This window comes from Aquarana catesbeiana, linkage group LG02, assembly GCF_042186555.1.
Source record: "Aquarana catesbeiana isolate 2022-GZ linkage group LG02, ASM4218655v1, whole genome shotgun sequence".
Classification (NCBI taxonomy): Eukaryota; Metazoa; Chordata; class Amphibia; order Anura; family Ranidae; genus Aquarana; species Aquarana catesbeiana.
In genome coordinates this window covers 301,096,380-301,114,203 of record NC_133325.1, presented here as the reverse complement: position 1 = coordinate 301,114,203, position 17,824 = coordinate 301,096,380, and the positions used below count along the sequence as shown (strand labels likewise).

General features: G+C 44.1%; 1 protein-coding gene across 2 annotated transcripts in view; it reads right to left on the bottom strand.

Moving 5' to 3' along the window:
* Positions 1-17,824, bottom strand: part of GTPBP6 (GTP binding protein 6 (putative)) — a 78,013-nt gene that overhangs the window by 17,400 nt on the left and 42,789 nt on the right. For both annotated transcript variants that reach the window (XM_073614589.1, XM_073614590.1), the window contains exons 5-9: positions 17,665-17,735; positions 12,622-12,780; positions 12,329-12,537; positions 7,581-7,729; positions 6,324-6,473 (exon numbers count right to left, since the gene is read on the bottom strand). In XM_073614589.1, coding sequence (XP_073470690.1) covers positions 6,324-6,473; positions 7,581-7,729; positions 12,329-12,537; positions 12,622-12,780; positions 17,665-17,735 — 738 coding nt within the window. The remainder of the gene's footprint in view (positions 1-6,323; positions 6,474-7,580; positions 7,730-12,328; positions 12,538-12,621; positions 12,781-17,664; positions 17,736-17,824) is intronic.

Sequence of the window (17,824 nt, the reverse complement as noted above, 5' to 3'; positions counted from 1 at the left end):
CCTAATGTAAAGGGGGAGGCTCTCTGGGGACCCTGATGTAAGTGGGGGGCCCTCTGGGGACCCTGATGTAAGTGGGGGGCCCTCTGGGGACCCTGATGTAAGTGGGGGGCCCTCTGGGGACCCTGATGTAAGTGGGGGGCCCTCTGGGGACCCTGATGTAAGTGGGGGGCCCTCTGGGGACCCTGATGTAAGTGGGGGGCCCTCTGGGGACCCTGATGTAAGTGGGGGGCCCTCTGGGGACCCTGATGTAAGTGGGGGGCCCTCTGGGGACCCTGATGTAAGTGGGGGGCCCTCTGGGGACCCTGATGTAAGTGGGGGGCCCTCTGGGGACCCTGATGTAAGTGGGGGGCCCTCTGGGGACCCTGATGTAAGTGGGGGGCCCTCTGGGGACCCTGATGTAAGTGGGGGGCTCTCTGGGGACCCTGATGTAAGTGGGGGGCTCTCTGGGGACCCTGATGTAAGTGGGGGGCTCTCTGGGGACCCTGATGTAAGTGGGGGGCTCTCTGGGGACCCTGATGTAAGTGGGGGGCTCTCTGGGGACCCTGATGTAAGTGGGGGGCTCTCTGGGGACCCTGATGTAAGTGGGGGGCTCTCTGGGGACCCTGATGTAAGTGGGGGGCTCTCTGGGGAACCTGATGTAAGTGGGGGGCTCTCTGGGGACCCTGATGTAAGTGGGGGGCTCTCTGGGGACCCTGATGTAAGTGGGGGGCTCTCTGGGGACCCTGATGTAAGTGGGGGGCTCTCTGGGGACCCTGATGTAAGTGGGGGGCTCTCTGGGGACCCTGATGTAAGTGGGGGGCTCTCTGGGGACCCTGATGTAAGTGGGGGGCTCTCTGGGGACCCTGATGTAAGTGGGGGGCTCTCTGGGGACCCTGATGTAAGTGGGGGGCTCTCTGGGGACCCTGATGTAAGTGGGGGGCTCTCTGGGGACCCTGATGTAAGTGGGGGGCTCTCTGGGGACCCTGATGTAAGTGGGGGGCTCTCTGGGGACCCTGATGTAAGTGGGGGGCTCTCTGGGGACCCTGATGTAAGTGGGGGGCTCTCTGGGGACCCTGATGTAAGTGGGGGGCTCTCTGGGGACCCTGATGTAAGTGGGGGGCTCTCTGGGGACCCTGATGTAAGTGGGGGGCTCTCTGGGGACCCTGATGTAAGTGGGGGGCTCTCTGGGGACCCTGATGTAAGTGGGGGGCTCTCTGGGGACCCTGATGTAAGTGGGGGGCTCTCTGGGGACCCTGATGTAAGTGGGGGGCTCTCTGGGGACCCTGATGTAAGTGGGGGGCTCTCTGGGGACCCTGATGTAAGTGGGGGGCTCTCTGGGGACCCTGATGTAAGTGGGGGGCTCTCTGGGGACCCTGATGTAAGTGGGGGGCTCTCTGGGGACCCTGATGTAAGTGGGGGGCTCTCTGGGGACCCTGATGTAAGTGGGGGGCTCTCTGGGGACCCTGATGTAAGTGGGGGGCTCTCTGGGGACCCTGATGTAAGTGGGGGGCTCTCTGGGGACCCTGATGTAAGTGGGGGGCTCTCTGGGGACCCTGATGTAAGTGGGGGGCTCTCTGGGGACCCTGATGTAAGTGGGGGGCTCTCTGGGGACCCTGATGTAAGTGGGGGGCTCTCTGGGGACCCTGATGTAAGTGGGGGGCTCTCTGGGGACCCTGATGTAAGTGGGGGGCTCTCTGGGGACCCTGATGTAAGTGGGGGGCTCTCTGGGGACCCTGATGTAAGTGGGGGGCTCTCTGGGGACCCTGATGTAAGTGGGGGGCTCTCTGGGGACCCTGATGTAAGTGGGGGGCTCTCTGGGGACCCTGATGTAAGTAGGGGGCTCTCTGGGGACCCTGATGTAAGTGGGGGGCTCTCTGGGGACCCTGATGTAAGTGGGGGGCTCTCTGGGGACCCTGATGTAAGTGGGGGGCTCTCTGGGGACCCTGATGTAAGTGGGGGGCTCTCTGGGGACCCTGATGTAAGTGGGGGGCTCTCTGGGGACCCTGATGTAAGTGGGGGGCTCTCTGGGGACCCTGATGTAAGTGGGGGGCTCTCTGGGGACCCTGATGTAAGTGGGGGGCTCTCTGGGGACCCTGATGTAAGTGGGGGGCTCTCTGGGGACCCTGATGTAAGTGGGGGGCTCTCTGGGGACCCTGATGTAAGTGGGGGGCTCTCTGGGGATATACACACACACACACGTATATTACTGTATAAACATGTGTATGCCCACCCAAGTGTATGACTTTCTTTACTACGCTGCCAGATCTTTTGTAGACCTAGCAACGCCCCTGGTTTCGGGTATCGGGGCATTTGCAAGAGTACCGATACTCATGCAAATGCTTAGTATCAGCACCGATACCAGTATCGGTGCAAACCTAATATTTATTATAGCAAAAGGTAAAAAATAATGCATTTTTTCAAAATTGTCGATTTTTTTTTTGTTTATAGCACAAAAAAAAACGCAGAGGTGATCGAATACCACCAAAAGAAAGCTCTATTTGTGGGTAAAAAAAGGACGTCAATTTTGTTTGGGAGCCACGTTGCACGACCGCGCAATTGTCAGTTAAAGCGACGCAGTGCTGAATCACAAAAAATGCACTGGTCAGGAAGGGGGTAAATTCTTCCGGGGCTGAAGTGGTTAACTTCTATAGTTGGGAAGATACTGGAGAGTTTAATAAAAGACCACATAGACAAGTTCTTGCTGGAAAAAAATATTTTAAGCAACAGACATCATGGATTCATGAAAGACAGAAGTTGTCAAACAAACCCGTTTTCTTTTTATGAGGCGGCAAGTAAAACCTTGGACAGAGGGGTGGCTGTGGCATACCTGAATTTTGCAATTTTGACACAGTTCCCCTGAAGTCTACAGGCTTGGAAAGATCAATTTGTAAATGGATAGAAAACTGGCTAAAAGACAAAATTCAGTGGGTAGTGGTTAATGATTCTTACTCTAAATGATCTAGGTTAACAGTGGTGTACCCCAAGGTTCAGTGCTGGGACCCTTACTTTTTCATATCTTTATAAACGATAGAATGTCTGGGATTGAACGTAATATTTCTGTCTTTGCAGAGGACACTAAGCTATGCAGTGGAATAACATCCTTACAAGGAGGTCTCCAATTTACAAGGCAACCTCATTGCACTGTTTAACTGGGCAACTAAGTGGCAAATGAGGTTTAATGTTGATAAATATAAAAGTTATGTACTTGGGGGCTAAGAATATGCATGCATCATACATACTAGGGGGAGTAAAACTAGAGGAATCAATGGTGGAGAAGGATCTGGGGGATTTGGTAAATCCCAAGCTCATCAATAGCATGCAATGCCAAGCTGCCTTTTCCAAAGCGAGCAAAGTCTTTTCTTGGAGAGGGAGAGAGAGGGAGTGAGGGAGAGAGAGAGAGTTTTGCCCCTGTACAAATTGGTAAGACCTCATCTGGAATATATGCAGTTCAGTTTTGGGCACCAGTTCTCAAAAAGGATAATCGGAGGAACTGGAGAAAGTGCAGAGAAGGGCAACCAAACTGATAAGAGGCAAGGAGGAACTCAGCTATGAGTAAAGATTAGAGGAACTGAATCTATTCCCTCTTAAGAGGAGATTAAGGGGGGGATATGATCAACATGTACAAATACATAAGTGGTCCATATAGTGAACTTGGTGTTGAGTTATTCACTTTAAAGGTCATCACAGAGGACAAGGCGGCACTCTATGGCTAGAGGAAAAAAGTTTTCATCTCCAAATACGGAAAGGTTTCTTCACAGGAAGAGCTGTGAAAATGTGGAATAGACCCCCTTCGGAGGTGGTTCTGGCCAGCTCAGTAGATTGCTTCAAAAAGACCTGGGATTATTTCCTAGATGTACATATTATAACTGGGTACTAACCCTCAGTGCCGATTCACACAGGGGCAAGACGACTTCAGCGCGACTCTGCAAGGCGACTTCAACGCGACTTCAAGCAACTTACAGCGCGACTTCGAATCGCCTCCAGGACAGGCGACTTTGGCTGTGGCCAATCACAGAATAATCAGCTCTCTGGGAGGGAGGGGTTTGCCTGGGTAAACTAATTTCTTTTCCTGTAAAGTCGCTTCAATATAGATGGAGATCCGACTTGGAGGCGGCTTCCATTGAAATCTATGGGTACAGGTCGCCTAGAAGTCTGATTGAAGTAGTACAGGAACCTTTTTTGAAGTCGGAGCAACTTCAGTAGTGTACATTAAGACACTCTCATTGACTATAATGCATTTCCCAAAGTCAAGCGACTTGGGGCGATTTGAGGGCTTACAAGTCGGATCCCAAGTTGTTGTAGTGTGAACCGACCCCGATGGGTAAAGTTGATCCAGGGAAAATCTGATTGCCTCTCAGGGGATCAGGAAGGAAATTTTTCCCCTGCTGTAGCAAATTGGAGCACGCTGTGCAGGGGTTTTTCGCCTTGCTCTGGATCAACTGTGGGTGAAGGATTGTGTATATGGGATTGTATTTATTTTTGGTTGAACTAGATGGACTTGTGTCTTTTTTCAACCTATGATATAATTTTCCTTCCACTTTACAATTATGTGCCACTTTGTGTTGTCTATCACATAAAATCCTAATAAAATACATTTACGTTTTTGGTGGTAACATGACAAAATGTGGAAAATTTCAAGGGGTTATGAATACTTTTTCAAGGCACTGCATTTTCATAGTGTAAACCAAGGCTTAAAAAGTGGATGTAAACCCAATGTCATCCTTTCTAAACTACTGCCATAGGAGTTATCTATAAGGATATACATGCCTCCTGCATGTATCTTTACCTGTCAAATGTCTCCCCTCTGTCTGTTATGAGATCCGAAAAACTGCAGATTCTGTGGGTGGGTCTGTTGTCTGGAGCTCAGTGGGTGGAGTCGTGATGTCAGTAGACTCCCCGCCCACCTCTACACTCCCCTTGTCAATATGCATTTTCTCCTGTGTATTTCTAACACTGAACTTCTGCTATGATCTCTAACATTCGGTGAAAAGACAGGAAAGTAACCACATGACTTCAGCATGCCAAATCATGCTGAGGTGTGGAACAGCCAATCCTTGCAGAGCTGCTGAAGAAAGGAGTGGGGGAGGGAATTTAAAAAATAATGCCTGTGTCTTAGGCTGTCACTCACAGCAAGGGGGAGTATTTGACAACGTTTTTATCAGTTTGTCAAGATTTTTTCTCACTGAACAATAAAAGAGGATTGCTCAGAGATGGATTAACTCTGTGTGGCAAGACTGATAGAAAATCTTATACTCTACAGTATGATATAAAAAAAAAAAAAAATTTCGGGTTTACATCCACTTTAATATAGGAAGGGGGTATTTACCGTAATTGTTCATTTTTAAATAGGTTGTTTCACGCATTATTCATTTTTTTTATTACACAAGATTTATATAGCGCCAACAGTTTGCACAGCGCTTTACAAAATGAAGGCAGACATTACGGTTACAATACAATTTGGTAGAAGAGGAATCAGAGGGCCCTGCTCGTTAGAGCTTACAATCCAAGAGGGAGGGTCAAGAGATACAAAAAACACAGTCACTTCCAGCGCTAATAGGTCTTCCAAGGTGTGGAGTAACAGATATCAAATAAAATGGTGGTGTGAAAGGTATATAATGGTATCCAAAACTGGGTGGATGCTGCCTTCCTCAGATGGGGTAATATGAAAGGAACTACAAGAAAAACAGAAATGGAAGGCGCGCACACCTAGTGCATTACCAAAGAGAATTTAATAAAAATGTTTTATATAAAAGTGGGTACTCACAAAATGCAACTGACAAAAGGCTATAAAAACAATGCATGAACATGCACAGAACACGGGGTACAGCTAACGCGTTTCGGGGGCGCACCCCCTTCCTCAGAGCTAGGCTAAATTAAATTATCTTTGGTAATGCACTAGGTGTGCGCGCCTTCCATTTCTGTTTTTCTTGTAGGGTCAAGTGATACAAAAAAGTTAATAACTGTGGGAGATGAGCTGATGGAGAAACACACAGTGTATTAGTTAGAAGCAAGATAGGCCTCATTAAAGAGAAGGGTTTTCAGGGATCGTCTAAAGATGTATAGATTATGAGAGTCTGACAGATTGGGGCAGGGAGTTCCAAAGGATGGGAGAAGTCCTGGAGGTGAGCATAGGAGGAGGTGGCAAAAGAGCTAGAGAGCAGGAGAACTTGGAAGGATATATAATATGTATTTGAAGTGCACAGACATGTATTTCTGCAGTGTGTTTGAGTCTTTTAGCTCTAACATCTAGAATCGTTTAACTAAAATAAATATATTGTTGATCGGTAGATGCCATACACAGGAACAGATTCACAAACGCAGTGGGCCTGCATAATCTTACATACCTTAACTGAGCACTTTCCAGTTTTACTCTGATTGTGGCAACTATCCTCCCTGTGGTTTCCATCACACCTTTCTCTATACGTTGTTTGAGGCCTTCCAAGCCATATCCATGAAGTGCAGACACAGAAACAGCTGTATCCTTAGTTTCATGTCTAGAATGGTTAAAACAATTCTTTTAACAAAAAATGAAACAGGATCTATAGTTTAAGCAAAAAAAAAATAAAAATGTGAATAAGTTCTCATGGAAGCAGCCAATCACTCATTCAGCTGCAATGCTCTAGCTTCACTGCGCCAGATCTAGCATGCAACACAGAGTGAGAATTGTTACTTCCTTAATACCAAACACTCCTACCCCCCCCCCCCTTTTTTGCCCAGGCCAGTTTTCAGCGCAGTCATGCGACACTTTACCAAAATAAAAATTGTTATCATGTGATAGAGCTTTCTTTGAGTGGTATTTATTCAGCACTGGGTTTTATTTTTTGCAAAATAAACGAAAAACCCAAAAAGAAAAAAGAAAAAAAAAGAAAGGGGGAAGCTGTTTTTCTTAGTTTGTTATAAAAATAGTAAATAAAGTTTTCTTCATAAATTTAGGCCAAACTGTATTCTGTTATGTTGCTTGGTTATTTTTAACTAAATTCGAATATATTATTTGGTCTGTGTGAAAGTTATAGAGCCCAACTATGATCAATCTAGATAGATCTATCTATGAAAATCAATCAATCCTAATGTAATGACAGCCTCCTACCTCATTTCTTGAGGCCTTAGAATGCTAGGACAGTACAAAGATCCCCAAACTGACCCCTTTTTGGAAAGTAGCCAGTCCAAGGTATTTAGTAAGAGGCATGGCGGTTTTTTGAAGTTGTAATTCCACAGTCAGAGATGCAGCAATTACCCTAAGTTTACAACGAAAGAACCAAAATCCACATAAACTTTTAAGGAGGAAAATTATAAGGAAGAGGCCTCATTTTAAGCTTGAAAGAAAAGAAGCTCCTATTGAGATCAGCGATCTCTGTGCAATATTTAAATCCTGTACACATTGATTAGCAAACACACATGGCTATCAATAGATAAATATATAGGAAATTTCCTAAATCCATCCCATGCTGAAACATGTTCACAGACATGTAACCACACAGAAAAAAAATGCCTTTTCCTGAATCTTCGTTTTTATTTCTTTCACGAAAATAAAACCTCAAGACAGACTGGAATATAAAGAACTATTAAAATGTAGTTACATACACAAAACCAATTTCACTTACCCCTCAACCAAGTCAATTTTATTGTGCACCTCAATCATTGTATCAAGGAGCTTCTGGGGAACATTCAAGTTGGAGAGAACATTCAGCACACTTTTCTTCTGATTGATAGCTTCAGGATGACTTATATCTCTCACGTGAATTAATAAATCCTGGTAAGCAAACCATACATGAGTCAGTTACTGAACAGCTGTACCAGAGATAAACAACTACAATTCTACCATGATGAATATACAAAAATTAAAAAAAAACGCAAGTTTAATAGTTCAAAAAAGTATTTTTACCAAAACTGAGACAAGAATATAAATAATGCTGCCTGAGCTTTGGGGACAATACTGGTACAATGTAATATTACATTAACTTTTTGCAATAACTAAAATTATTAAAGATGGGCTCTGTTCCCATCTCCTGTTTTTTGGCTAGAATTGTCTGCCATCACCCAGGCAGGCACCCCACCCCCCTCCATTTAATGTGCAGGAAGACAAAGTGTCCCCTGCTGTGGCCTTCTGTCCCATTGTGCCACCAAAAAAAGAGTATATTGCAGTGTGCAGATGATTCATCCAGAATTGTTAGTTTTAACATGTGGTCACACCCCTTTAGCACCTGATGGATTATATACAGTACAAGTAAAAGCTATTGGGATTTGAGCACAGGTATATCTAACTTCTATTGCATTGCAGGTCAGTGACCAGATCTCAATCTTGTAGTTCTCCTACAACATGTGTATCTGATAGGTAGCAGATGTACGGGCTTGCATCAAGACAATCAAAGAGTTAAAACAAGCTTACATTTTTTTTCTTTTTTTTCTTCTTTTACATGCTGGCACTATATCCACTGGATATACATATATATATTATATATTATATATATATATATATATATATATATATATATATACACACACATACATACATATATATATATATATATATATATATATATATACACACATATACACAGTCAGGTCCATAAATATTGGGACATCGACACAATTCTAATCTTTTTGGCTCTATACACCACCACAATGGATTTGAAATGAAACGAACAAGATGTGCTTTAACTGCAGACTTTAAGCTTTAATTTGAGGGTATTTATATCCAAATCAGGTGAATGGTGTAGGAATTACAACAGTTTATATATGTGCCTCCCACTTTTTAAGGGACCAAAAGTAATGGGACAGATTAACAACCATCCATCAAACTTTCACTTTTTAATACTTGGTTGCAAATCCTTTGCAGTCAATTACAGCCTAAAGTCTGGAATGCATAGACATCACCAGACGCTGGGTTTCATCACTGGTGATGCTCTGCCAGGCCTCTGTTGCAACTGTCTTCAGTTCCTGCTTGTTCTTGGGGCATTTTCTCTTCAGTTTTGTCTTCAGCAAGTGAAATGCATGCTCAATCAGATTCGGGTCAGGTGATTGACTTGGCCATTGCATAACATTCCACTTCTTTTCCTTAAAAATCTCTAAGGTTGCTTTCGCAGTATGCTTCGGGTCATTGTCCATCTGCACTGTGAAGCGCTGTCCAATGAGTTCTGAAGCATTTTGCTGAATATAAGCAGATAATATTGCCCGAAACACTTCAGAATTCATCCTGCTGCTTTTGTCAGCAGTCACATCATCAATAAATACAAGAGAACCAGTTCCATTGGCAGCCATACATGCCCACGCCATGACACTACCACCACCATGCTTCACTGATGAGGTGGTATGCTTTGGATCATGAGCAGTTCCTTTCCTTCTCCATACTCCTCTCTTCCCATCACTCTGGTACAAGTTGATCTTGGTCTCATCTGTCCATAGGATGTTGTTCCAGAACTGTGAAGGCTTTTTAGATGTTGTTTGGCAAACTCTAATCTGACCTTCCTGATTTTGAGGCTCACCAATGGTTTACATCTTGTGGTGAACCCTCTGTATTTACTCTGGTGAAGTCTTCTCTTGATTGTTGACTTTGACACACATACCTACCTCCTGGAGAGTGTTCTTGATCTGGCCAACTGTTGTGAAGGGTGTTTTCTTCACCAGGGAAAGAATTCTTCGGTCATCCACCACAGTTGTTTTCCTTTGTCTTCCGGGTCTTTTGGTGTTTCTGAGCTCACCGGTGCGTTCTTTCTTTTTAAGGATGTTCCAAACAGTTGATTTGGCACACCTAATGTTTTTGCTATCTCTCTGATGGGTTTGTTTTGTTTTTTCAGCCTAATTATGGCTTGCTTCACTGATAGTGACACCTCTTTGGATCTCATATTGAGAGTTGACAGCAACAGATTCCAAATGCAAATAGCACACTTGAAATGAACTCTGGACCTTTTATCGGCTCCTTGTAAATGGGATAATGAGGGAATAACACACACCTGGCCATGGAACAGCTGAGCAGCCAATTGTCCCATTACTTTTGGTCCCTTAAAAAGTGTGAGGCACATATACAAACTGTTGTAATTCCTACACCGTTCACCTAATTTGGATGTAAATACCCTCAAATTAAAGCTGAAAGTCTGCAGTTAAAGCAAATCTTGTTTGTTTCATTTCAAATTCATTGTTGTGGTGTATAGAGCCAAAAAGATTAGAATTGTGTCGATGTCCCAATATTTATGGACCTGAATATATATATATATATATATATATATATATAATTACACACAGCATCTCACAAAAGTTAGTATACCTCTCACATTTTTTTTAAATAGCTTTATATCTTTTCATGTGACAACACTGAAGAAATTACACTTTGCTACAATGTAAAGTAGTGAGTGTACAGCTTGTATAACAGTGTAAATTTGCTGTCCCCTCAAAATAAATCAACACACAGCCATTAATGTTTAAACCGCTTGCAACAAAAGTGAGTACACCCCCAAGTGAAAATGTCCAAATTGGGCCCAAAGTGTCAATATTTTGTGTGGCCACCGTTATTTTCCAGCACTGCCTTAACCCTCTTGGGCATGGAGTTCACCAGAGCTTCACAGGTTGCCACTGGAGTCCTCTTCCACTCTTCCATGATGACATTACAGAGCTGGTGGATGTTAGAGACCCTGCGCTCCTCCACCTTCCGTTTGAGGATGCCCCACAGATGCTCAATAGGGTTTAGCTCTGGAGACATGCTTGGTCAGTCCATCCCCTTTACCCTCAGCTTCTTTAGCAAGGCAGTGGTTATCTTGGAGGTGTTTGGGGTCGTTATGTTGGAATACTACCCTGGGGCCCAGTCTTCGGGGATCATGCTCTGCTTCAGTATGTCACAGTACAGGTTGGCATTCATGGTTCCCACATATACATACACACACACACACACACACACACACACACACACACACTTAAAGCGGAACTTCAGTCATTTTTCTTTCACCTTTCTATTAAATCTTCTGCCCTTGTTGTTTTAACTTTGGATAGTAAAACATTTTTTTTTTCTGCCAGTAAATACCTTATACACCCATCTTCCCGTTTCTTGTTTGGAAAAAAGCCTAGGCTTATGACCTCATGCACAGCTCTCTCTTGTGAAAGTTTGCTAGGAAGGGAAGGAAGATGAGTCATAAGAGGGCCAATGAGAGCTGCAGAGCTGGAGATGTTTGTGTAAAGGAAGTGAACAGGCAGCAGCTTAAGCTGCCCACAGTTAAAATGATTGCAGCCAGACTCAGTAGAGGGAGATTTCTGCAGCGTATTTGGCAAGTACAGAATCACAGTATATATAAAATATGCAAAGTGGTTGAAGGGAAGCTTCACAAAGGCAAAGATGTTTTTATTACAAATTATGTGAGCAGACTGCAGTTCATCTTTAAGGCTCTTGCCAAGCTGCACAGGAACCCTTCATCCCTATACTCAGGTCCCTTTTGGATTGTCAGGAACCTAAACCATGAGTGTACATGAACCCTTGCTATACCCTATTGGTGAAGTTCTTAGCGTCCCCTGTGTCTTGGCTTATAGCCATGATACATCATATTGCTCCCTGGAACTCTGCTCCTGTTTCCTAGATTGCTGCTCTGTGATCCTCTGGACTAGTGCACTTTAGCTATAACCTATTCAGTAGCTGTGCAGCGATCCTGCTGTTTGTTTCCCCGATGGACCCCGGACTGCTGTTGTACCCACTCTGGACTTAACCTCTGCCCCACCATACTGCCACCTTGTGGTCCTGATGATTTTCCCTTGTCCCATTTTGCTTCTGTGCTCCTTTGGACTCCTTCCCCACAGTACACTGGACTGTTATCCCCGTAATCCTGGATCTGTCCCATTGCACATTTGTGGATAACAACCTTTTAGTCTACACCAGAATCGGATTGCATGGGTGTTCACACCTATGCAATCCGATTCATGTCCGAACTGACAGTTCGCAGTCCGATATGCAAGATGAAATGGGGGTGTCATTAATAATGTATTGACACTCCCCAGCAGTTTGCATATGGCAGTGTGAATTGCCGTGCGAGTCGGGAGCGATGCGGGAACCCGCGGTGGATTTGCAGGGTTCCCGCATCACAGAAGTGTGAACCGGGCCTTAGCCTTTGTCAAGAATAGTAGTAATTCCAGTGTGCTGTACAATCTAAGAAAGCAACCCTGTGCTTAGCATACTGAGCAACTGTTCCACCCACACTTCAGGCACAAGTACATTCTCTGATTGGTTATAAAGAAGAACTGTTGAGGTACCAACATGCGCGCATGTTAAAACTGATTTATGGTGGTATAGAATGTTATGTACTGTATATGTGAAGATACAACCGTTTATCATTTAAAAACCATTACAGAGCTGTTCTGATTTCAAAGTAATTACCGAATGGATGACATCCTCTAGTGTGGCAGAAAAAGACTCTATTAAACTGTGTGGAAGCTCAGAGAGAAAGCCAATGGTATCAACATATATAACTGGCATACGACAAGGAAGCAATCCACCATGGGCTGTGATATCAAGTGTGGCAAAAAGCTGGTCACGTGGCTGAAGGCTTATATCACCGGTGAGCGCCTTTATCAGGGTTGTTTTTCCTGCAAATAAGCAAACACACAACTACAATGTAGCATCTCCCTTAGAATATTGTAGTATACATGATAAACAAGTTGTATACACACCAGAGTTGGTATAACCCATTACAGAGATTATTGGAAACTCCCGCCGTTTGCGCTGTGTCCTAAGTAGTTTTCTCTTCTTACTTAGTTCATGCAAAGCTCTCCTAAGCTTTATCTCTCTCTCCCTCAGCAATCTGTGTTGGATCTCCACTAATGTTTCACCTGAAGGAGAATTACATTTATATCAATCTTCTGGTAAAAAGGGAAAAAAAAAAAAACCAAAACATTTTACTCAGTGGTTTCTCAAATAAATCATTTTAAATAGCGCTAGTACACAAACTATACTTCTTATTGTAATTCCTTGGAGCTCTACTTTTTTGCAGAGTGCGGTGAATCTATAAACCTGCCAACAGGATTTAAGACCTCATCAGGTGCTACTGCTCCATTACTGTCCAATCACCAGGCTAAGAAAATGGACTAGAGAAGACATTTTCTTGTAGTCACTCAAAGGTTACCATGATCCTAGGGGGGAAAAGGGGATTTGAACCATACCCTTGCTTTAAGCAAAACTCCGGGATCGGCAAAAAATCCCCTATTAGTACACCCCCCCCCCCCCCCAAAAAAAACAAACAAAAAAAAAACACTAAAAATGGTTATTACATTTGTGAAATTCCTTACCATTGAAGATAAACTTCTAATTGAATTTTCAGAAACTGCTCTCTGTAGTTCAAAAAAACGTTACATGTATTCTAAGGAGGAGTTGTTAGAACGGGGATTGCATAATATCCTCTCCCCTCTCTTTACACTATCAAACTACATTTCCCTTCATGCTTTGCAAATTGCAATGAATGTGGGAGGTACACTAGGCCTGTACATGTAAATGTGAGAAAGCCCACTTCAACATAAATCACACCCCTCATTCTGCAGCCAGCCATGGTGCTTAGTAGCACACAGCAGGATAGGTAGGTTACAGTCTTATAAATGCATATCATGTTTGTGCTCTCCACCTCCAGACACAACAGGAGATAAACATATTGCCCTTACGTTCTTTATGCAATCATTACTGTTAAACACATGCCCATAATTATATATTATCCTCTTGCTTACTGGGCACTTAAACGCCCCTCCTGCCCAGACCAATTTTCAGCGCTGTCACACTTTGAATGACAATTGCGCGGTCATGCTACACTGTACTCAAATGAAATTTTTAACATTTTTACACAAGTGGAGCTTTCTTTTGGTGGTATTTAATCACCACTGGGGTTTTTATTTTTTGCTTAACAAAAAAAAGACAGAAATTTTTGAAAAAAAAAAAAGTTTTAGTTTGTTATAAAATTTTGCAAACTGGTAATTTTTCTCCTTCACCGACGGGCCCTGATGAGACGGCACCGACGGGCCCTGATGAGACGGCACCGACGGGCGATGACGCACTGATTGGTGATATATAGGTGGCACTATGGGCACTGATAGATGGCACTGTGGGCACCAATAGGTGGCACTGGTGGGTACAAAAGCTTCTCCACGGGGACTGATGTCCCTCTCACAGCCGCCGTTGATCGGCTTTTTTTTCTCTGGTAGCGTGAGGAGAAAAAGAGAGCCGATTACCGGCTCTGTTTACGTCACATGATGAGCTGTCATTGGCTGACAGCTGATGACGTGGTAAGGGGTTGGGATCGAACCCGTACAGACTCGCTGATCACAGAGCATGCCGCGCATGCCCTGCAGGGCAGGCCGCTCAAGCACCTCCCGGCAAATTAAGTCCGCACTGCAGCAGTCTTTCGGCTATATCGCAGACGGGAAGTGGTTATACACACTGTACTCTGTTGTAATTCAGTATTAGAAATATTGCTCCTCCTGTTGTAGCTTTGAGATCTAACAGAAATCAGTAATTGTATATGGTTTGTGAGAACATCCCTAGCCACACCACAGAAAGAAAGAGCCGGGACATGCTGCTTTACATCTGCATGTGACAAGTAAATGTCGGCATGAGAGAAAAAAAAAAAAGTGCAGTGCTAACTTAATCAATAACACAATAATGGTGGAAGCCTCCAACGTATGAAAATCTCAATAGATTTCAATATTACCACAATACTGGTCTCTGTGATATGTAACGTCACATTTAATACACAGCACACTGAAAATAAGACCTAAAAAATGACTGCAAACTTTGCAGGGATGGTGGAAGCCCTTTCTACAGATAATTGGCAGTGGATGGTGTCCACTGTTTATCAGTGCAGCTCATCAGTGCCCACAAGCGCAGTCTCACCAGTGCAGCCTCATCAGTGCCCACAAGCGCAGTCTCACCAGTGCAGCCTCACCAGTGCCCACAAGCGCAGTCTCACCAGTGCCCATTAGTGCAGCCTCACCAGTGATAGTTACCAGAGATCATCCGCATGACAGAGCGGTGATTTCGGGCTGACAGGTGTTGTATGTGAAAACACTGCTCGCTGTAACGTCCCGCCTCCCGGACCGACATTGTGATAGACAGCGCACTATTGCAATGCCGGTACAGGAGGTGGGACATTACGGCAAATGGCATCTCACATACAAGACCTGTCAGCCAGAGATCGCTGCTGTTATGTGGATGACCTCTGGTAACTATCCCTGCTCTTCACTGGAGAGAGATAGCGGGCAGTGGCAGTGCTGGAAGGGAGGGGGGAGCAGGGGACAACGACACCACCTCTAAGGGTGGCACAGACTGGGGGCTGTGAGAACCCCTCCGCCCACTACAGCGAGCAGGACGGAAATAGAAAATTGCTGCTCAGCTTGAGAGAACTACTGGTGGGCAGTGACAAGATCGCTGGCTGAGGGTACAGGAGGAATAGCAGCCAGCGGTCTTACAAACAGGACAGAAATCACTGGGCAATAACGTTTTTTCAGCAAGATCAGCAGGCTATTGCAAAGGAACTGCAGAGCTCAGAAGAACATGGATGGCATAGTTGGTGACGGTAGGAGATCAGTAACAAGAACATGGAAAAAAAAGTTTTCCTGGAGTTCTGCATTAATGACTGCAGGTATAGGAGTAAAGTATGGACATAAATATATCATAAAATTATTTTGCCTTCAGTTTTGATTTCAAGCTTCCTCAAGGTTCTCCAGGTTCCTCCTAAAATCCAAAAGCATACTGGTAGGTTAAGTAGCTTCCCTTTATTGCGAGTGTGGAAGGAACATTAGAAAGTGAGTGCCTACAGAGGTTAGGATAGGACATGAATGAATTTCTTTTACACTGTATGCAATGTTGATGCTATTACATAATGCCTCTTACGGGATGATTGGCCACTGTCAAAAAAAAAATAAAAAATTATAATGTAGGCCAGTGCATAGGATAACCCCCTACAAAAATTCTATTTTCTCTCGCCCACTAAGAGATACAGGGAATCCCTAACCTTTGAGATGCCCAAAACCAGTCCAACTAAGGGGTGGACAATGCACCAATAAAGGAATACAGGTCGAAGAAAACAAAAGAACTAGGGGCTGCCTACAGTTCAAAGAGCCGCCTGATATCAGATGACTGCAACATCCACCAGGTAGACCTTGGAGAACTTGTGAACAGAAGACTAGGTAGCAGCCTTGCTAATCTGGAAAACAATTGCTCGATGCTGAAAAGCCCAGGAAGCACTCACAAATCTAATAGATAAAGTCGAGACAGGATGGAAGCTGAAACCATAAGCTTGGGATGTTGGTCTTCCTGAGCCACCTAGAAATCAGAGAACAAAAAGCCAGTGCTTCCACCCAGGAATTAAAAAAGGTAAGAAGTCTTCTTTAAAGAAGCATTAGCCAAAAGACTGACAGCCCGAACCACATCCAGAAAACGGAGGGAAAACATCTTTTGGTGAATTGAAGCTGTACAGAGGGAAGGAAGAGCAATGTCCCAGTTGAGGTGACAAGCAGAAATGACCTACCCAATGTCCTGGGTCTCAAAACCACCTTGTCCCTATGCAGAACTACAACAGGTTCTTTAGAGGATAGGGCAACCATTTGAGACACTTGCCTCAAAGCGGTGATGGCTACAGAGAATGTCTCCAATAGGTTAAAAAAAACTGTTTTATGAACCCAGTAAGTGCAAGATTCAGAGCCCATGGAGTCACAAGGGAACAGACAAGCTACATAGCAAGGCAAGAGGCCAATGGTCTCTGAAATGAAACAGAAAGGGCAGAAACACGACCCTTAGTACTACGGCAAGCCAGATGCCAGACCTAGCTGTAGGAAGGAAAGAATTACTTTAATGGAGAAACTCCTAGGGTGGAAGCCCTGAGAGACTTACTGTACACCATGTGAAGCATGCCTTCCATATCCGATTGCCTGCAGTATGCAGTGAAGCTTCATGAATCCCGCCGACAAAACCCTCCGGCCTCACTGTATTGTTGGCTGGCGCTCTAGCAAACAATGTAGGCCAGGTCTGGGAGGAGTTCTGTGAAGTGATAGTTTCTACCCCTTATACACATCATGGGGCACAATGGCATGCTTAGAGGGCCTATGAAATCTTGGCTGGTCTGCCAGCAGAGCTGAAGTAAAAAAGCTAGAGAGAATTCCAGATTCTGCACTCAGCGCGCACAGCAGCTGGGAGACATTTTGGAAAAGAAATAGTTTTGCAAGTGTGCATGCATACACTATTTTAAACTTGCAATTTCAGGAGGTTTTTTTTTTTTTACACCCTAAAAACAAAAATGTATTAAATGCATCACATCCTACCAGTCCTTCAATAAGGTGACTTATTTTGTGTACTTTCAGACTTTTAAACCTTATTTTCACCTGGTGATGCTGCCAATAACACGTTTGAATCACAACACTCACAGTATGGCATCTATAACGGAGAAGCAATGTCACTATAGGACAGGAAGAATGCCAGGATTATAGAACCCCACCTACTTAACTCCAGATCTTTGAGGGATTCGTTCTTTAGCTCATAGAGGAGCAAAAACATAGGACTTTGAGCTCAGTGGTGTTTTAATAGAATGAATGGGTATTCTGTGTACCTACAACACAAGGTTTTCAATGTTCTATAAGCAACCAAAAGGGCGAAGTTTCTATAAGAAAAGCTCATTGATGGGGTTTACACACATACTTTAGTCCACGGTCCATATAAGAAAAAATTATCTGGCTTACCTGACCCCATTACATATCTTGAACCTCCACCCTGCTGGTCCAAGTGGGCCATTTCATTTCTTAGTTTGGATCTTTAAATGGAAAGAAAAAAAAATCAAACAATAAAGCAATTTTGAACTCACTGGCATTATAAAAAGAAAAAAAAGTCAATATGGATGTA